Below are 22,722 nucleotides of genomic sequence, written 5' to 3'. Positions count from 1 at the left end.
GAAATGTTCTCACTGTTGACAGTTCTGGGACTCCATGAGGAAAAATTTCCTACTTAGCAACATGAAAAGAGCACAGTGCCAGTAGCCAACATTCAAATTGGAACAGTGTGTGACAGCTCACCTAAACATGTGACCAACACATCTTCTTTTTCAAGTGCAAGATAACTCATTTTCTCCATTAATAGTTTGTGCTGATTCAATAAAACTGCTCTGGGCAAAAACTCCAGAAACTTGAAGAAAGAAACCAACGATAAATGATGAAGAAATACACCGTGATGGGAACACTTGTGGCAATGACTTGATACGAACATAGCCAGAACTGCTGCATTATCATCATCAACAAAGTACACTGAGAATCTATTATATGTTGATCATTTAGATGTAAACATGTTCCGCCTTTGAGAAGTCTGGCATCTGCTTAGGGAGAGGAGACAGATACATGAAGACAGGTGACCCTCAGCTTCCTCTGAGGTTACAATCTCAAGAAGGGAGAAGTCAGGAGAACAGCTTAGAAAGGATTAGGATTACGTGGTCAGAAAAGGGTAAGCCCGTAGACAGAGTCAAAGAAAGAGGATAACCTGGCAAAAGAAAAAAAAAAGGGGGGGTGTATTTCATATCACAAAGGGCTAATTTTATTAACATTTAAGATCTCCTCCAAATTAGCAGAATTGTAATATAAAGAAAAATGGACAAAGCATATGAACATAGTTCTCAAAAACACAAATGGTTTTTAAACATAGGAAAAGATGCTCAACTGACCAAACAGAAATAGACTTTTAAACCATGACAAAATTCTCTTCTCAGAGATCAGGAAAGATAAAAAAGTCAGATAAGAGTATTGGTGAGGATTTGGGTGGAGATAAGCACTCTTATCCACTGCAAGCATAAGCTGCTACACTTATTAAGAAGATATTGTAATAATAGCTGTCAAAATACTCTTTACTCAGTACCTCCCCTTCTAGAAATTTAAGGATATGTTTGCACATATGAAAAATGATGTATATACAAATATACTACTTATAATTCATTATATCAAAAAGATGGGATCAACTTAAATGGCCAATTGGAGACTGGCTAAATAAGTTACAGTGTAGCAAGTTGATGTATTATACAGTTTTGAAAACAAATAAGGTTGTTTTAGATAGGTAGATATATAAATGATAGATAATACATATATACAGAATGATCTGAGGATTTGCTAAATTAAAAAAACAAGTGTGTATAAAACCTTATTTAAAAAAAAATATATATATATATATACACGTATATATATGCAAGTGTAAGCACAGAGTCAGTGTTGTAATGGAGGGCTAGCCATGAAAGTCAAAAGCTAGGCTAGAGTTTAGACTTTTAAGTTAGAGGTCCAGGAAAGCTTTCAAGCAAGGGAGTGAACCTAAAGTTTTAAGAAAATTAACTTCGAATTGGAGAGTTTTAATCAACTCTTGTCTAGGAAAAAGATAACTGTAGAGAAATGGTCATCTACTTGCTTCTATTGTCAGGTAGGTCATTTCTTTCTGAAGTGGTCCATCACCTCTTCATGTCTTCCTGAGATATCTAGATGCTTCCAAGTCCTCTCCAAGCAGTAGTAAATGAATGGGAAATAATGTTTCTTTTTATAAAAGCAGCAGAACTGAAACGAATCATGAATTCATACAAGCACGCTTTCACTGAATACTTAATTTTAGTCAGCTACAGTACCAGATGCTAAACAGGCCAGGCATACAGTCATGATCCAAACCTCATCTGCCCTCTCAGGACCATTCAGGGTTCCTCTTCTGTGTGTTAGCCTCTTCTCTCTCCCATGCTGCACCCAAAATTTCCTAGTTTCACCTCTTCCCTCAGTCCTCTTACTACCTAGCTACCTGCCCCCCATGTTCCTAGAGTATGACCTCACCTCTACTTCCTGGAGGAAAGTGAGATGATTTAATTATATCCCATCCACACAACCACAAACCTATTAAATCTGCCCCCAACCTCACTGACTTTCCCCCTCAACCTCTGGGGAAGATGTTCTCCTTGCCCTCTTCAAGTTAATCCCGCCCACATTCCGTTTTGGCTCCTTCCTCTTTCCAGGCCCCTTCTCCACAGCCTCAAGTCTCTCCCATCCTCACAAACAAGCTAACCTTTGCCCTACTCTAGTTGCTGTTTCCTCTGGCTTCCTCCTTCCCTTCATGGCCAAGAATATTGAAAGAATAGTCTAGTATAGTTTTCAAATTGTGTCTTGTGAATCAGACGTCTCAAGAGCTGGTGGGGATCTTATGGGGAGACAAACAATAGCCATTTCATCTTTTATATAATTTGGACTCTGTAGGATTTAATCTCAGCGAGGCATGTTTTGCATACTATGTTTCTAGATCTTCCTTAGCTCTCATCCGCGCTTCAATCTATGGAACTAAGGACTGGCACAACTGTTCCACCAGAACTGGTCTGCATCATGAGTGACTTCATTCCCAGAATGGTTTCTTTCTCAGTCTTTTGTGCCCCAGAGGGCTGACTCGGGTGCTCTTCTCATTCTAAACACTCTTTCCTGAGTGATCGCACCCTCTTTTGTAGATTTAACATATTAATACACATGCCTTTGGCTTAAAAAGGCCAGAACTTCACTTTTTCTCTTTACCAGTCTCCTCAAATTGTAGTTTAGAGATCACTGCATCCACAAAAAGTAGCTTGTGAAATGATCTGTAAGAAACAACTTCATAGTGCTTTCACTTAAATCCCACAACTTAACCTGCCCTAACAACCCACTGCTTTAATACCTGTGCTCTGAAATACCTCAACAGAATGCGAAAAAAACTCTAGGAAGCAATATTACCATATAACAGAAAACTGGAAGCCTCTAGGTCCACAAATAAGAAAAAAATGAATTATGGAACATCAACTTAATAAAACATCTTGCAGCTATTAAAATGGATATATACAAATACTTCTAACAATAGCTAAGATACACATACAAGTATGATTCAACACCAAGTTGATAAAAGAAGCTAACAGAGGACATTCGCTTTAAAAATAATATGTATACTTAAATATACTAGAAGAGAAACAAAACAGAAAGGTTTTTGGTAGTGATGTCATTTGTGTGAAATATTTTACTTTCTTCATGCCAAGTACTAGATCACTATGACTCTATAAACCCCAAAGGTAGGGTAACCACAGATTATACTGTCCAATCTGAGCCACTCTAGAGCAAAAGGTCTATTGCTGTTGTAATTACAGTGAGATAACAGGCATAAGACAGAACTGTCTTGGGAAAACTGGGATATAGTCCCCTAATCCTGTAAGATATGAGGCAAATATTGCTATTATAACACAATAACAATGATGATGATGACAGCAACCGGTGCTTACAGAGCACTGACATGTGCCAGCCTAAGTTCTTGATATGTATTACTTTATCATTCCCAGAACCATTCCATGAGGTAGATGCTATTATCCTCATTTTACTGTTACGGAGGAGGAGTATAGAGGTTAATATTTGAAACATTAAAAAAAAAACATTCATTTCACAAATATTATATAAACAATTTGAAATACAGAACTTTAAAAACTGTTTCCCTGGAAAAGTAGTTTCATCTTGTCAGCAAGATTCTTAAGAAGACAATCCATAATCATTTCATCAACTACTTTTTCACTTGACAAGCAGATGTGAGGTTAATAGTGTATTATGGTCACTGCATATTTGAAATAACAATAGTACACTCCTGAGGGTAAGGATGGGGGAGAGTGAGAACCATGAAATAACTATATTGGCATAGTTACTCAGGTGCTGCTATTTTTATTGTACCAACTAAGCAAAAAAACCTCTTTGGGAATGTATTCCATACCAACTTTCTCTATTTTATTTATTAGTCCTGCTTCACAGTTTCCAATCATCATTTCTGTTATGGATTGAATTGTGTGTACCCAAATTCCTATGCTGCAGTTCTAATCTCCAGTACCTGAGAACGTAACCTTATTTGGAAATAGGGTTGTTGAAGATACAATTAGTTAAAATGAGGTCATTAGGGTGGGTCCTCGTCCAATATGACTGGTGTCCTTATAAAAAGGGAAAATTAGGACACAGAGATAGACACACACTGAGGGAAGGTGACATGAAGTGACACAGAGAGAAGACAGCCATCTACAAGCCAAGGAGAGAGAACTTCCCTCACAACGCTCAGAAGGAACCAACCTCCACCAAAAAAACTACTAGAATTAATAAATAAATTCACTAAAGTTGCAGGATACAAGATTAATATCAGAAATCTGTTGTTTTTCTATACACTAACAATGAACTATCACAAAGAGAATTCAAGAAAACAATTCCATTTACAACTGCATCAAAAAGAATAAGATACCTGGAAATAAACTTAACCAAGGAGATGAAAGACCTATACTCTGAAAACTGTAAGACAATGATGAAGGAAACTGAAAATAATACAATTAAATGAAAAGAAGTTCCATGTTCATGGATTGGAAAAATTAATATTGTTAAAATGTCCATACTACCCAAGGCAATCTACCAGTTCAGTGCAATACCTATCAAAATACCCATGATATTTTTTTACAGAACTAGAACAAATAATCTGAAAATTTATATGGAACCACAAAAGATCCCCAATAGCCAAAGCAACCTTGAGGGAAAGGAACAAAGCTGCAGGAATCATGCTCACTGATTTTAGACTATACTACAAAGCTACAGTAATCAAAACAGTATGGCACTGGCATAAAAACAGATACATAGATCAATGAACAGGATAGAAAGCCCAGAAATAAACACACACACCTATGGTCAATTATTCTGTGACAAAGGAGGCAAGAATACACAATGGAGAAAAGACAGTCTCTTCCAGAAGTGGTGCTGGGAAAACTGGACAGCTACATGTAAAAGAAGGAAACTAGAACATTTTCTCACACCATATACAAAACTAAACTAAAAATGGATTAGAGACCTAAATATAAGACCAGAAACCATTAAATTCCTAAACATAGGCAGAACACTCTTTGACACAAATTGTAGCAGTATTTTGTTGGATCTATCACCTAAGGCAAAGGAAACAAAAATAAAAATAAACAAATGGGACCTAATTAAACTTAAAAGCTTTTGCACAGCAAAGAAAACCATTGACAAAACAAAAAGACGTCCTACTAAATGGGAGAAACACTTGCAAACAGTAAGAAGAATAAGGGGTTAATATCCAAAATATATAAATAGTTCATACAACTCAATATCAAAAAGACAAACAACCTGATTAAAAAATAGGCAGAAAACCTGAATAGGCACTTTTCCAAAGACATAGGAATGGCCAAAAGTGCGCATGAAAAAATGGACATCCCCAATCATCAGAAATGCAAATCAAAACCACAACATCTCTTCACACCTGTCAGAACGGCTATCATTGAAAAGTCTACAAATTAATGTTGGGGAGGATGTGGAGAAGAGGGAACCCTCTTGCACTGTTGGTGGGAGTGTAAATTGATGCAGCTACTATGGAGAACAGTATGGAGGTTCCTTAAAAAAACTAAAAATAGAATTACCATATGATCCAGCAATTCTACTCCTGGGTATACAGCCAGAAAAAATGAAAACACTAATTTGAAAAGATAAATGTACTCCAAAGTTCATAGTAGCACTATTACAATAGCCAAGACATGGAAGCAACCCAAGTGCCCATCAACAGATGATTGGATTAAGATGTGATATACATACATATATATATATATAGCATCTATATAACACACACACACACACACACACACACATATATAATGGAATACTGCTCATCCACAAAAAAGAGTGAAATTCTGCCATTTGCAGCAAAGTGGATGGACCTAGAGAATATTATGCTTGGTGAGGTAAGTCAGAGAAAGACAAACACTGCATGATATCACTTATATGTGGAATCAAAAAATAATACAAATGAATGTATATGCAAAACAAAAACAGACTCACAAATATAGAAAGCAAACTTGTGGTTACCAGTGGAGAGAGGGACAGCAGGAAGATAGGGGTATAGGATTGAGAGGTACCAACTATACTATGTACAAAATAAGCTACAAGTATATATTGCACAGCACAGGGAAATATAGCCATTATTTTATAACAACTTTAAATGGAGTGTAATCTATAAAATTATGAATCACTATGTTGTACACCTGAAACTAATATTGTAAACCAACTGACTACACTTCAATTAAAAAAAAAAAAAAAGGAACCAACCCTACCATCACCTTGATCTCAGACCCAGTAAATTTTTTTTTTTTTTTTTTTTTTTTTTGCGGTATGCGGGCCTCTCACTGTTGTGGCCTCTCCCGTTGCGAAGCACAGGCTCCAGACGTGCAGGCTCAGCGGCGATGGCTCACGGGCCCAGCCGCTCCGCAGCATGCGGGATCTTCCCGGACCGGGGTACAAACCCGTCTCCCCTGCATCGGCAGGTGGACTCTCAACCACTGCACCACCAAAGAAGCCCTAAATTTGTTTTTTAAACCACCCAATTTGTGGTACTTTGTTATGGTAGCCCTAGCAAACTAATACAATTATACACAGAATTAATTATAAATGACTAGTCTCTTCAGGAGACTAATCGTTTTAAAAGACTTGAAAACAACTGACATTATGTTATTTTTTTAAAATTAAAATCTTCCAAGATATGGTGTTTTATCTATCAAAGTAGGTCTCCCTAAAAATTCTGAAATATTACTATATTCAAATTAGGCAATGATATCTAAGCATGTAAGTTTTTTGGCCTCACTAAAGGTGTACTCAAATATTTCTGAAAGTTTGTGAGGTCCAAGAAAAAACATTCTACCTACTAGTGACTTAGCATGGACACCCGTCGTCTACACAGGGTTTCCTAAACAATTCAGAGGTTCCCAAGTTTAGATGATTATTGAAATAACCTGGGAGAGAAACAGCCACTGATCTTACCCCAAACCTACCCAGAATCTCTGAGGAGGATTTTAGAAGCTTATTTCTCCAATGCTTCTCCACTTCTCTAGGGTTGCATAATAATTAGGTTTGTTTCTGTGTTGGGTCCTATTGAGTCAGGTCACCCAGTCTTTATTTGCGCAAGTTAACTTTTTAAGCCCTGTGCAGAATTTTCCCTTAACACCCGTACACACTCACCCTTTTTCTCTTGATACTGCCTTCTTGGAAGAAAGCAGGCCCGTTGTCTTGCAGAACACATGACACACACTTGATAAATGCACACTTGCTCCTGATGCCCCTAACTTCCCTTCTAAAAATTCATTCAGCATTTACTGAGCAATATGCAAGTCAGAGTTAGGAACTGGGGATAAAGGTGAATGAACCAGCTTCAAACTCATCAAGGAGGTCAATTAAGAATGTTAAATAATTAGAATGCAAAAAGTTTTTCTGCCATAAAGACCCATACAATGTAGAGGGCCCAAATGCACCCCTAATTTAACTTGAGTGAGGGGCAGGGGTGAGAATAGGAAAAATGATTCCAAGGAGACAGAGTTTGGACTGACACTTGCAGGGCACTGGTCAGGTAAACAAGGATGGGTTCCTCTCTGGCTGAGGAAATTGCATGTTCACAAAGGTATGAGACCACTGCCTCTTAGCTATGGAGTATGGCTATCACAAAGGTGCACCTAGAGGTGTGTAAAAAATAAACCACAGAGAAATAGAATGGTCATCAGAGACCTTCTGTGTCAGGTTAAGATGATCTGGTTTTTAATATGACCAGATTTACATTTTAAAACAACTAACCCACTAGGACTGTGTACAATGAATGACGTGGGGAAAGACAAGATCACGACTGCTTCTAGCACTTTGTTGAGGGCTGACATCAGGTTTTTCCCTCTGTAATTTCCTGTATCTCCTCCCACCTCTCTCATTCTCCATTAGAGTTAGAATTTCCTAGCTCAGCAGTGAAACGAGAAGCATACTGATCAAGCCCTTGATTAACTAGACTGAAATGTATTTCTCAGTTCTTCATTAACTTCAGAAATTCTACTTTTTCTGCAGTTACCTTAGGACAATTTTTTCTCCTATAAATAGTTATAAAATTTAGAAACATCATTTAAGTAACAAAACAACAAATCCCATTTGATTTATACTGCAGAAATATCAGCAAGAAACACTGAGCTGAATTCTTAGCACTGGCTTCCTGATCTTTTCAGCTGCCTCTACTGCATTTAGAAACTACATTTGTTTATGACATAGACTTAAAACCATTTTTTATCAATATTTAACAACAGATTGTTTCATATTCAATTTTGACTCAATTTCAACAGTTTTGCCATTTGGTACTTAATTAACCAGAAATATGATCTGGCCTTTAGAACTTCATGATTAAAATATGATCTAAATTAAAGGCATTAAATTATACTTAGTAGTTTGTTAGCGTATTTTATTGTAATCTTGCTTCTTTGAAAATCTGTGTACCACTATCAGCATCCCAGCAAACAGGGACAAATGCAAAGAATTTTCATTATATCAATTCTATCTCTTTAAAATCCTCCAACATCCCCTGTGATGTAGGTATTTTTATCCCCATTTTAAGCACCAGGAAACCGAAGCTAAGTAAAGCATCTAGTAATAAGTGGTATTCAGATATGTCTGACTCCAAAGCCTATGCTCTTCTTTTAACCTCCGAGTAGAAAACTTCACATTAGTATAAACCACTGGTTCTCAACTAGGGGCAGTTTTGCCCCCCACCCCAGTGGCTATTTGGCAACACTGGAGACATTTTTGGTTGTCACATCTGGAGGAAGGAGGGCAAGAGCTACTGGCACCTAGTAGGTAAAGGCCAGCGATGCTACTAAACATCCTGCAATGCACAGGATGTCTCCCACAACCAAGAATCATCCATCCCAAAATGTTAAAAGTGCCAAGGTTGAGAAACTGTAGTATAAACAAAATATTTCTCAAAATACCTTCTTACAAAAGCACTGCTAACCCCATCCTGTTTTTTTTCTGAAATCAACATTGAGTCAATGAAAATAGCTTTAAAGTATAACTAGATGTATTTAATACATATATGTACGCGCATTTTTAATTCATCTGAAAAACTCTTGAATTTACGCTGTAAATTGTGACACGATAACAGAACTTTGGAGGTTTCAACCCCAAATACATTATGTTATTTACTGTCATATAGATGCACAGGACTGGAGAAATTTCTATAAATATGTTTGATATGTTTTCATTGATGTTATTGTTCTGATCTTTACTTTGTTTAATAAAAGATGCAAAGGAGAGGGGAGAAGGAAACCCTGGCTCAGAGAAGCAGGGAGGAAGAGTATAATGAAGCTTATGAAGCCACACCATGAGGCAGAAAACTACTTTCTTGATTTTATTTTTTTTAAAGGTACACAAGGTCACAAAACCAGAGCAAGTTTTTGGCTTTTTTTTAAACCAAATTTTGTTCTTACAAATGTCAAAATCTGCACCATTGGATATTTAAGCCAGAAACTTGAAATACAAAAAATCATTTTTGAAACTGACACTATCAATTCTCTACTTGCATATATGAAGTGTCAAAATATTACTTCTCAGTAGTAGAAGTGTATTTGTCACAGAAATCCACAGTTAGGGATGAAAATCAGTGAATTGTGGTTCTCTTAACACTTGTGTCATTAAGTTAGTAGAAAACAGAGTTCTTTGGAGCTTTTAGTGTTCAGGGTCAAAACCAAATCCAACTGATATTCACACCACACTCTGAAATTACAAAATAGGGTATTTTATAAAACTGGATTTTAATAAACAGTGAGAAGCCAGATGCAGCCAATATTCGCTGGTGTTACCATCCATAAGATAAACAGAACCACAATTCATCAGTTTATTTATTATTCTTTCCTGCTTCTATTAGGTAGAATTTGTGCTCGGTTATAGACCATTTTAGTGTCAAATGAGTAAAAAAAATCTAACTACAGAACACGTTGCCTGTATTGCAAGAATATCCAAAGGCATTTGAAATATGAAAACTTGCCCAGAACATTTATACTACTAAACACAGGAATATTATAAAGCTATATATATACATATATATAATATATAATGTCACAAGCCACTAAAAAGTTAAAAGTATGCCAACATTTTCTACAAACTACTCCTCACATGACACATCAAAGCAGTAACCACAAAAAATAAGGACTTTTCTGTTCACACTGGAATAAGGCATCTGAAAGCCCTAAACACTGTGGAGATGAAACAAGATTAGAAAAAAAAACTTTAAACGTTCATATAACTTCAGATTTACATGCTGCACGCACACAGAAAGACAGAGAATAGTTAAGAAGCCAAACATTACAGAATTTGACATCCAACTTCATGCAATGAGTTCTTTTCATATTTAATCAAAATGTTTATTTGCCCCTTCACTTGCTCCAAATTTCCAGAACTCAATCCTAAAAATTATCTTTTCAATAAAAACCAGGTATTAATTCATACCGATAATCTAATTGTGTTTCTTGAATTAACCTCCCCCTAAGACACAGTCTGTGTTTCCATTGTAACAACTTCCCGGCAGATAGCCCAAATTTAAAAAAGTAATTTGGCCCGTTTATCAATAAGGTTTTTGTTTTTGGCCTTCTAACAGGGAAATATTAGTAAGGTTGCCATAAGAAAAAGAAACCTGTAATCTACATATGCAAAGCACAGAATTACATCCTCTATGATATTTCTTTTGAAGTTATCCTGCATAACTCAGAAAGATGGTGTCAAGTCTCTTAGGTATAAAGTAGAATGGAAGAGTTTTGCTTTGGAGGTTCAGTGCCGTCCTTGACTGATGTTTGGCTACTAGTGGAAATGCTTGAATAACAATTTTTTGTTGACTTGCTTGATGATTACCAATAGTAATTCTAGAACAAATACTTGATCTCTAGTCCACCAGAAACTACCACTGAGAATTATTTAGGAAGTTATCAGTACTATTTGACTTTTGGATTCACTGAAATTTACAATGAGTAGCTGGAGACATAAACCTAAAACTGAGTTCTGTCCTCTAAACTCAACCACATCCAGTAGGTCTCTTCAGGTCACAACAGTAGGTTTTTTTTTCCAAGCTTGTTTCTCAGGCTGTAGCTGTTAATGACCCTGACCTGGAAGGAAGCATTTCTGGAAGAGATTCCGATTTACTTATAACCAAATCCTAGACTAACTATGAAGTCTAAGGAAAGGAAAGCCTTACATATGTCCACCTTTTGTAGTAATTTCTACTTAGATTGATAGCATAATTTTCATTATATGAAAACTGGGACTAGAAAGGACCAAAATTTTTATTAGTAATGTCTGTGCTCTGCTATTTATTTTTATAATATCGTAAATTTTATTCATATGAAACAGACCAGAGGCCTAGTATTCAAAAACAGTTATTATAAAATCAGAAACACAGTCAAAAGAGTGTAGGGGATGTTGAAATTTTAAAAACTTTATGAGTAACACAATCAGTTAACTTGCATCCAGAAAGATCAGAAAAGAGGCAAGACTGAAAGTATGAGGATAGAACGGTATCACAGTGATGCATTTTTAGGAACAGTACCTTCACCTCTAAGCACCTTTCAGGCGATAGCTAGCTCATAGGCACCAGAAATTCATAATAAAAACTAAATTACCCAAAAGGCACAGATGAAAACGTTAACACAAGAGTAAAAGCAATATTATGTAATGTTAAAAACCTATTTTTAAAATGCTTCCAAATATGTAAAACTATACACGAATCCATTACACATTCAGCTTCAATTTACCATTAAAAAGTGTATACAATACTCTGCCTAATCATAAAGTCATTCCAACATTAATTTATAATGTAGCATTTACCACCACAGCACCCAAAGAGATGAAAAGAAACCAACTCCCTACTAAAATCTAGGGAAAAGGTATCAGAGCTAGTGAAATAATTTACTGCAGACCGTATTACTATGAAGAAACTGGTGGCTCATTCTACTCAATCCACACTCCCTCACAATCTTAAGGAAAATACAATAAATTCACTTTCATCTACTAAAACAGTACTTAACACATTTGGCAGGTAGGAGTATTCCTTTTATTCCTTTTCATTTCTTTTTTTTTTCTTTTTTTTTTAAGATTAAGTCACTTCCACAAAACTAAGACAAACTTTTCAAAGCTCAGCTTGATTTTCTGCAACTACACAAGACATGCTGGCCATACAATAGCAACTGTACATCCTCCCAAATCTGAAACACAGAATTGATAGAGGACACTTACTAGTTTAAAGTGTATTTCATCATTCTAAGTCTGTGAAGAAAGTATCCTGCAGGAATTGCATTCAAGAGGGTAATTTAAGACTACATTTCTAGAACATATAATGTACAACACCATCACAAAAACAAAACACTGAACCAGGAAAATAAAAATAAAAATTTAGAACCAATAATTACGGAATTACAATCTGTAACTGTCAAATAATAAATGAGTTATAATTTTTTCTTTTTAGAAAAATATCACCTAAAGTTGAGGACAAGCATTTACTTGGGAATTGCAAAATACTACACTTCCTTGATAGCACGTCACTGTTCTGAAGACCACCACAGGCCTCAGGGCATTGGAACATTAATCAACAAAATTCATCCTCACAACTGCACCAACTAGTGTCATCGATATATGTAGCTGACAGCAAATTTTCTCAATGAATCAGATAAATGCTCCTTTATTTTAGCATACAAAAGAGCTTACTACGTCCCTGCTGCCCACAGCAATCTAGCAATTAAATACTTAAGTCATTTCATATACAAGGTTTATGAATTACTCAGAACTAGTGACTTCTAGTAGTGTTTTCTAGTTATTAGAGACTCGTCAAACACATTTAGAGTTTTCAAAGAAGCAAAAACAAAAACAAACATAAATCTACGTAAGTATTTTTGCCATGAATCTTTCTTTACCAATTTTGGCAGGGGGTGGGGGTCATAAATTAATTGAAAAAAGCAATATAAAAATAACAGAAATTATAAAGTACCACTTTCAGATGATTCAAGTATCAACTTGGTATGCATGTAAGTTCACCAATTTATTTCTTCACCTATGATTTCATATTCAAAGTGCCACAGCTGACTTAAGTATTGATAGTCAGAAACCTATAAAGTCAAGCTCTTAAAGGAAATATTATTTAGATGGTGAATTTGTCCTTAGAACTTTAATGCCTTTACTATTTCAATATAACCAAACAAAACTTTTTGAAGTATTATTCTTAGTTTTTGGTTAACCATATATACATATGGTTTTTTTGAGGCTGGTAGCAAAAATTAAAACAGGTGTTCACATCTCAAGAGGAGAGCACAGATGAAGGGTACAGAGGCTCTATACTATGGACCCGTCCTTGCTCTGTGCTGGAATCATCACGGGCACCGCTCCCATCCTACTGAGATTAGGGGCAGCTACCTTAGCAGTTGGGAGCGTCACACTCTGAGGATCACGCTCGAAGTCTTCGCTTGGCACTTGGTTATACTGAGTCTTGGAATACCCTTCCATGTTGGAAGGGGACATGGATCCCAGGGATGAATGATTGCTGCCGAGGTAGCTTCTGGCAGTGGACGTACGGCTCTTTGGAGGAGGCACGTCTTCCCTAGAAATAAAGATCCAAATACACGTTCAAAGAACAAATTTCTAAAAACCTACAATATGTAAGCTATGAATCATGGGTAGGGAAGAGCCTCTATTTAAGCATTAAGTACATAAAATCGTGTGTGACACACAAAAAACAAGCACAGTAAGGCCTAATGTCATAACTGTGTATCTGTGCCAAATTTATCATTTACAGTTTCTATCTTCACAATGAAATGTGTTTTTTACAAAAATGTGCTATTCTATAATGCTGTCTTGCAAAGAACAAACTTCAAATATTTTCATATTCTAGTATCACTGATCAAGATAACCTGGTTACAGTCATGTAACACTCTATAGTCAATAAAGCACTAACACTTGCAGATATTTCTACCAAAAAAAGAACAAGACAAAATATCCTTTTTATTATGAAAGTTACTCATCTAAGACTTTAGCTGAAAACTTAGCAGACTGAAGTTTGCAAAAACTGAGAATTAGGCATAAGAATTTTCACACTAAGCACTGACATAGAATATATATCTGAGTTACTTCTGTGCATTTAAAAAATAAAAGTGCCCAGACCCACCAAATGTCAATTTTCTGGGTGTTACTTTGGTCATATGTTATTTTTACAAGTCCTATAATCCAATGTGTACTTCTAGTTAAGATCTACTGGTTTAGAATATTTAAAAAATAAAATAAACTCACATTACCCATAGTTCTATTAACTACCTATGTCACTTGATACAATCAGATCTTTAAAAAAAAAAAAGAAAATGGAGATGTTAAGGTTTGATTTTTCTATACAGCTAATCTACAGAGCATGGAATTGTTATTTATTTTATTTTCTTGCGGTATGCGGGCCTCTCACCGTTGTGGCCTCTCCCATTGCGGAGCACAGGCTCCGGACGTGCAGGCTCAGCGGCCATGGCTCACGGGCCCAGCCGCTCCACGGCATGTGGGATCTTCCCGGACCGGGGCACGAACCCGCGTCCCCTGATCGGCAGGCGGACTCTCAACCACTGCGCCACCAGGGAAGCCCAACATCTCCATTTTTTGAAAACTTTATGCCTGTACTTTTTTTTTCTTTCACATCTTTATTGGAGTATAATTGTTTTACAACGTTATGTTAGTTTCTGCTGTACAACAAAGGGAATCAGCTATATGTATACATATATTCCCATATCCTCTCCCTCTTGAGCCTCCCTCCCACCCTCCCTGTCACACCCCTCTAGGTCGTCACAAAGCTTTCAGCTGATCTCCCTGTGCCATGCAGCTGCTTCTTACTAGGTGTCTTGTATTTGGTAGTGTATATATGCCCGTGCTACTCTCTCACTTCCTCTCAGCTTACCCTTCCCCCTCTGTGTCCTCAAGTCCATTCTCTACATCTGCGTCTTTATTCCTGTCCTGCCCCTAGGTTCTTCAGAACCTTTTGTTGTTGTTGTTTTTGTTGTTCCACATATATGTGTTAGCATACAGTATTTGTTTTTCTCTTTCTGACTTACTTCACTCTGTATGACAGACTCTAGGTCCATCCACCTCACTATAAATAACTCAGTTTCGTTTCTTTTTATGGCTAATATTCCATTGTATACATGTGCCACATCTTCTTTATCCATCCATCTGTTAATGGACACTTAGGTTGCTTCCATGTCCTGGCTATTGTAAAGAGAGCTGCAATTATTATTTTGGTACATGACTCCTTTTGAATTACGGTTTTCTCAGGGTATATGCCCAGTAGTGGGATTGTTGGGTCATATGGTAGTTCTATTTTTAGTTTTTTAAGGAACCTCCATACTGTTCTCCATACTGGCTATGTCTATTTACATTCCCACCAGCAGTGCATGAGGGTTCCCTTTTCTCCACACTCTCTCCAGCATTTATTGCTTATAGATTTTTTTGATGATGGCCATTCTGACCATGAGGTGATACCTCATTGTGGTTTTGATTTGCATTTCTCTAATGATTTGTGATGTTGAGCATCTTTTCATGTGTTTCTTGGCCATCTGTATGTCTTTGGAAAAATGTCTATTTAGGTCTTCCGCCTATTTCTGGATTGGGCTGTTTGTTTTTTTGATATTAAGCTGCATAAGCTGTTTGTATATTTTGGAGATTAATCTTTTGTCAGTTGCTTCATTTGCAAATATTTTCTACCATACTGAGGGTTGTCTTTTCATCTTGTTTATGGTTTCCTTTGCTGTTTCATGCCTGTACTTTATTGGGAGAAGGTAGACAGTCTTGAGAAAAGCATTTTGCAATGGTTCTTAACGTAGAGCCCAAAACGGGGAGGAGGGCACAGTGTAGGTTGGTTGGCTCCACACACTTGAAATAAGTAAAAGCTTTCAAATATGTTGAGGGGAAGAGCTATAGCTTTCATCCAATTCTCATAGGGGCAAATGCTTCAGATGGTTAAGAGAATTAATGCTTTAGTGACATAATAGAGTATACGTCAGTCAACTCCTGTGTCACTTAATTACCTGATATCATGATGAACTTCCTTTTCGTATTTTTCTTCTCTGCGCTTTTTATGACAGCAAAAGATGATAAGACCAATGAGCACTAGCGCAAGCAAAGTTCCTATAACAGCTCCTGCAATTGTCCCAGCTCTATTTGAAGCTAGAATAAAATGTTAATAAGAAAATAATTAATATTAAAAAAAGCAAAACAAAAAAACAAAAAAAACTTCCATCTAGTCATTTTGAAAGTAAGGATACATAATGACATTGATTTCATCGCATATACTAACGTTAAGAGACAAATTAGTTAGCTTTTTTTCTGGTCTGTGGGAAAATCCACTAAAAGAACTTTCTTCTGAACTGTGTAAGCTATTTCAAGGATAAAAGAATGAAACCACTCTAAAAGATTTTAATATTCACAGCTATCTTGGTTGGCATATAAGAATGTTCTAAAAAGCTTGTCGTCACTGACATTGGCTAAATATGGTACAAGAGTCAATTTGACAACTCTTGCCTCTTTAATGTCACTACAATAAAAAAGAAGGTTTTATTAATAAAGTATAGTACTTTTTTTCTTTCCATGACTTAGAAAAGCTAGCAAACAAGCCACAGGGTGCTTTGCTCAAAGTTAGCATCCCCTTGCCCTTAATACCCACACTCACTGATGGCACCAAAGGAGGCTGTATAAAGATAACACTATCACAGCAGAAAGAAGATAACTTACGAGGAACAACATCCAGGCGTAGCAGGCATTGATCAGAGCCCACTCTGTTTTTGACTGTACAACTGTATGTCCCGGAGTATTCGGTAGTGGCATTTTTTACAGATATAACAGGTGAAGTCATTTCTGTGAGAAGAAAGGGGGTAAGGGAGCAAAACCCATTCTTATAGTAACATATTGCTGAGTTTTTAGTAAAAGCAAACTCTACTTGGTTGACAATTCCAGGTAAAAGTGAGACAAACTGGAGCTACATACAGAACAAACTTGGGAAGACACGTGCATGTCTCCGGGATGCAAACGACTGTGCCTCTAGTTCATTTATGTCAAAGCCAAGGTAATCATGACCCCTTCAGCCAGGCACAGAGAGTCTCTGCTGAAGCAGAGCCACATTGACTATAAAAAACATTCTGTGCCACAAAGGCTCTTAGGTGCAGCAGTAAGATTTACAAAATGTATGTCATCCCCCCAGACAGAAGAAACATGAAAGAAAGTGAGAGGGGGTCGTATTGTTCAGCCTCTTGGTTTGAAAAACAGAGGTGGAGAGAGATCCTGCTTAAAAGCGGGGTGGGGTGGGAGGGAGGAGGGTGGAGCATGGTAACCAGTTTGAGTAACAGGTTAATTATAACATACAGATGAGTAATCAGATTTAACCAATTTGAATCTTGTTGGTTAGTCACAGCTGTTGTTTTGTTGTTTTAACAGACATGCCATGGTTAAATAACCGTATCTTCAACACGAACCCAGGCAAAACACTCAAGATCCAACTCTTGCTGTAACTTAACCACTGATTTATGATAATGAACAGTTTCCATCAATATTACCATCAATTAAAAAATATACAACAAAGAAACCAATTATAATATCCTAAATGGTGATCATTATAAAAATATCTCTTCACTTATACTACATGACACCAAGTTGTCATTATAAAACACTGACTAATTCCCACAGAATCCTGATTGCTCTGTCTAGAAAAGGGAAGGTATCTGGGGATTAAAAAATATACACTTACATGCACAAACCCTACTAGACTTAAGTCTAAATCAATGGCACACGATTCAAAGTGCATCAGCAGCAGTACCTGGTAACCATGAGGTTGGCAGTTTCTGTGAGTTGGACAATTTTTGCCATTCATATCGTAATGGGAGTGAACCTTCTTTCGGTTCACATTTTAGTTTAAAGTCACTTCCAATTTCTTCTGATCCATCAATGTAACATCTTATACCCGAAGGCTTAACTGAGAAAAGAAAATAAGTTATAACTTTATACAAGAGAACAGAATGTGTGTTTCTAATGATTACTTAAACACACAGCATGTCACACAACCACTAACTCAATAGCAGGGGGTCCTGGGTTCAGAGTGGACAAGACTGAAAGACTACAATAGGTTGCCAACGCCAGTTTACTCAGCTTGATCCAGCACAAAACAGGCAAGAATGAGCTCAGGCAAGCAGCCACTGCACAGGGCCAGGCAGCATCTCAGGTGCGGCTCTGTGCCCCTCCATCCCATGGGGCACATGTGAAAAAAGCAAGGATGGGGCTTCCCTGGTGGCGCAGTGGTTGAGAGTCTGCCTGCCAATGCAGGGGACACGGGTTCAAGCCCTGGTCTGGGAAGATCCCACGTGCCACGGAGCAGCTGGGCCCGTGAGCTACAAATACTGAGCTCTGCGCGTCTGGAGCCTGTGCTCCGCAGCAAGAGAGGCCGCGACAGTGAGAGGCCCGCGCACCGCGATGAAGAGTGACCCCCGCTTGCCACAACTAGAGAAAGCCCTCGCACAGAAACGAAGACCCAACACAGCCAAAAATAAATAAATGAATAAATAAATTTAAAAAAAAAAAAAAAAAAAAAAAAGCAAGGATGATGCGGGCTGGGCTACTTCAGACCCAAGGAAGCTTCTTCCCCCCCACCCCCCCATTCCCAACCTATTCTTCTACTTGGAGGGTGACATGTAGTCCTCTGGGAGTATATGCATTGTCACAACCCTCTCTGTGTGCTGTTAACCCAACAATCAGGGGGTTGACGATAAATTATGCTGATAGGAGGGACAATTCACTTAGTACAGGAAGGACCAATTATTTTCCACATTTACAGCAATCCAAAAACACCCAGAGAGCAGTGTTATAAAAAGGCAGATCTGAGGTTATATTCCAGGTCTAACTCCATTACGTGAAACCCACCTGAACACTAGGTTAACACCCTGGCAGTTCAGACTCTCTTGCTGAACTGCATTAAGGCATAATACACATACAATAAAATTAACACATTTTAATCATGCAAGCTGATCACTTTCAACACTAAGCACCACTCCAATCCTCTCCCAAGCAATTTCCCTCAAGTTGACTGCAGTTGATCTCACTGCACAAACGGGTCCCAGACAGCCGCTGATCAGATTTCTATTGCTATAGATTACTTCTGCTGCTTCATGAGTCCTATAAATGGAAAAATACATTATGCGCTTTTACTTCTTTTATTCATCGTCAGGCTTTTTTAAGACTGATCCAATTGATCTATGTTGTTGTATATATATATCAGTGGTCCGTTCTTTCTTACTACCGAGTTGTATCCCATCGCTTGTTCATTCAGGTATTGATGCACACTGTTTCCTGTCTTGGGGCTACTGTTAAAGCCTAATTAGCTAAACTGGCCAGGAGCAGGTGTGAAGTCTGTGGAAATCAGACTGACTGGCGAGGAGGTGCTATGAGGAGCTGGGACAAGGGAGAGAGGGATTCTGAAGGTTCTGAGAAGAGTCTTCTAAAAGCAGAGATCAGTTCTGAATCTGATGCCATTTCTGAGGCAGGATTAGGAGAAGCGGGGATTAAACTGGAGACGAGGGTCATTTAGCAACCTGAGTACCCCCAGTAAAGGATGAGTAGTGCAAAGTGGGTCTGGGGGCAGCAATGAGGAGACAGCAGTAGGCTATAGTTTCCCAGCATCCCACGACCTTGGAGAGCAACATTCCCCATAAACCCTGTACCTGGCTCTATTTGCATCTCTCTTCCCAACCTGATAAATGGCAGGACTGCTTTTCTTCTGTTTTTCTGATTTTAATTCTTTCAAGTCCTGGGTGGGCTTTTATTCTTTCACTACTAAGAATAAATGTGAATGGGTTTTACAGTTTGGCACTACGTGAACAGTTTGAACAACACTGCTTGTAAATAGTGGTATATGTTTTCCTTTTTCATACCAGGTAAGTAAATGTTTATCTCTATAAGAAAGTGTCAAACTGTTTTCCAAACTGGCTGACACGGTCTGTCATACGCAGTGGGTTGTCAATCATGATCTCACTTCACACATTTCCTGGTAATTCTTAAACTTAATTGGATTTCTCCCCTTTGTTACTACTTATACTTTTTAGTAAGGATCAACAGATGCATTTAACTGCGTTGTTGACTTTCCTAAGCAAATCTCTTTCTTTTTCAGACTGATCAGTTGCCCTGGACATTACATCAACTGGACTTTTGAATCAGTTTTGCGCATTATCTCATCCTCTGAGTCTTCAACAAAATGAGCCTTGTTCTCCATTTCTTCAACCTACCAATAAATCCTTTATTACACAAACTAGCAGTAGGTGAGATACTGAAGCAATGCTTTGGACATCAAACTTCTATTGGTAATACAGCGTTCTAACCCTAACCCTTCTTCTCTTCTACTGAAAAATGTCCCCTCCCCAAACATCTCCAATAACAGGCAGTTGTTTAAAGTGGCTGCTCAGGAAATCAGCGTCCCACTGAGTTTGAGATTTCAACATACTCTATGCACAGCAGAACGAGATTTTTACCAGCACTGGTTCTGAGCGGTGCTTAGGACCGGCTGCCTGCTTTCCGCTGGGTGGAGAAAGTGCAAGTCTTTTACATGCCAGCCCAGCATTACAAAGCCAGGAAGACAAACTCCTAATCCACGGCACTTAGCTGAATTGAAAGAAAGATGAAACCACAAAAGGAACAAAAATAAAGTCTTACCCGCTAAGGTTTCTTTGGTCTGGGGCTCCAGGATATCTAGCTATTGTCCTCAGAACATGTACCACCATGATCATTAGCAGAGCTAATAAAAAGTCCTTCTCAGTTAAGGGTACATGGCTGTCAACTTGTATTCGGTCAGCGTCCCACCGATTTAGCAATGCTGTGCTCCATCTGTGTATTGTATCATCATCCCTCCATGCTAGTGGCTCACTGCCTCAGTCTATAGGAAACACTCTAAATCTCTACTTGGGACAGAATATGCTTTGATCATCATGTCATCCATATAGGAATATTTTTGCTTAGTTCAAAATACCTTGACTCCTGGCAAAATCCGTGCATAGATGGTAAAAATCAATGGGCAAAAGTTTGAGGAGAAACAAGATATTTGCATAGTCTCAAAGTGGTTCCCCCACTGTGATTTTTTTTTTTTTTTTAAACATCTTTACTGGAGTATAATTGCTTTACAATGTTGTGTTGGTTTCTGTGGTAGAACAAAGTGAATCAGCTATATGTATACATATATCCCCATATCTCTTCCCTCTTGCGTCTCCCTCCCACCCTCCCTATCTCACCGCTCTAGGTAGTCACAAAGCACCGAGCTGATCTCCCTGTGCTATGCGGCTGCTTCCCACTAGCTATTTTACATTTGGTAGTGTATATATGTCCATGTTACTCTCTCACTTCGTCCCAGCTCACCCTTCCCCCTCCCCGTGTCCTCAAGTCCATTCTCTATGCGTCTTTATTCCTGTCCTATCCCTAGGTTCATCAGAACCATTTCTTTTTTTTTTTAGATTCCATATATATGTGTTAGCATACGGTATTTGTTTTTCTCTTTCTGACTTACTTCACTCTGTATGACAGACTCTAGGTCCATCCACCTCATACAAATAACTCAATTTCGTTTCTTTTTATGGCCAAGTAATATTCCACTGTATATATGTGCCACATCTTCTTTATCCATTCATCTGTTGATGGACACTTAGGTTGCTTCCATGTCCTGGCTATTGTAAATAGTGCTGCAATGAACCCTGTGGTACATGACTCTTTTTGAATTATGGTTTTCTCGGGGTATATATATGCCCAGTAGTGGGATTGCTGGGTCGTATGGTGGTTCTATTTTTAGTTTTTTAAGGAACCTCCATACTGTTCTCCATAGTGGTTGTATCAATTTACATTCCCACCAACATGCGATAATTTTTTAATCCCAGAGGGAAAAGTAGTAATTTTTTTTTAAAGTAGTAATTTTATAGCAGAGAAACCTATCAGATAAAACTGAAACCAAGTGATCATGGTTAACAATAAGACAGGACATCATGTGCCCCCTGACATTAACTGGAGACTACAGACGTCAATGCAGCAGGGATCTTAGATTTGACCCCAGCACAAAAAGGCATTAACAGGAGGCTGTGGAATTCAAATTAGGCCTGTAGTTAATATTATTGTCCCAACATTAATCTCTTGCTTTTGGTAGTTGTACTATGATTTTATAAAATGTTAACATTAGGAAAAATTAGGTTATGGGTATACTCTCAGGAACTTTCTGGTATTTTTGCAACTTTTCTGTAAAACTAAAATTATTTCAGAATAAAAAGTTGAAAAAAAAATACCAGTGTTGACTGAGTCCCCACACATGCTGTTGCCACGTGTTCTTGTGATGTGGGTGCAGTCTGAGCGCACCATATACACACACGAGGGAAAGTTAACCTGTGCGTGCTCTCCTCTGCAAAACAACCCAGTCTATTTATACCGAAAGGTCTCAATAATAGGCTTTTTCAGAGTTCTCAGGGAAGGTGCTGGTAATGTGTGGCCACCATATTAACCCTCTGTCAATTCCCTTTGTTATCATCACCCCTGTCCAGTTTCTTGCCTGAGTTGCATCCACATATACGTCTGGTGTGTCTGAAAGAGCAGGGTGGGCCTCAGCAATGGAGCGAGGGATAGCAACATACCACCCCTCACACCGAGGCAGCTAACGGTCCACACAGCGCCCACGGCTCACCAAACGAGCTTTCATTACTCCGTGAACACCATGGTGGCATCTTCAGGTTTCCCACAAACGAATCAAAGTATCAGGGAGAGCC

At 38.0% G+C, this 22,722-nt stretch overlaps 1 protein-coding gene across 2 annotated transcripts in view; it reads right to left on the bottom strand.

Moving 5' to 3' along the window:
* Positions 1-22,722, bottom strand: part of CXADR (CXADR Ig-like cell adhesion molecule) — a 73,090-nt gene that overhangs the window by 11,066 nt on the left and 39,302 nt on the right. Inside the window, exons 4-7 of one of the 2 annotated variants that reach the window (XM_032630955.1) lie at positions 17,763-17,918; positions 16,685-16,807; positions 15,982-16,120; positions 13,343-13,526 (exon numbers count right to left, since the gene is read on the bottom strand). In XM_032630955.1, the coding sequence (XP_032486846.1) occupies positions 13,343-13,526; positions 15,982-16,120; positions 16,685-16,807; positions 17,763-17,918 (602 nt within the window). Of the gene's footprint in view, positions 1-9,284; positions 13,527-15,981; positions 16,121-16,684; positions 16,808-17,762; positions 17,919-22,722 lie in introns of those variants that run through there. The other variant, XM_032630954.1, reaches the window with a different exon arrangement.

This window comes from Phocoena sinus, chromosome 4, assembly GCF_008692025.1.
Source record: "Phocoena sinus isolate mPhoSin1 chromosome 4, mPhoSin1.pri, whole genome shotgun sequence".
NCBI classification, from domain to species: domain Eukaryota; kingdom Metazoa; phylum Chordata; class Mammalia; order Artiodactyla; family Phocoenidae; genus Phocoena; species Phocoena sinus.
Note: the sequence above shows the minus strand (reverse complement) of the source record. Positions and strands in the feature narration are given on the sequence as shown.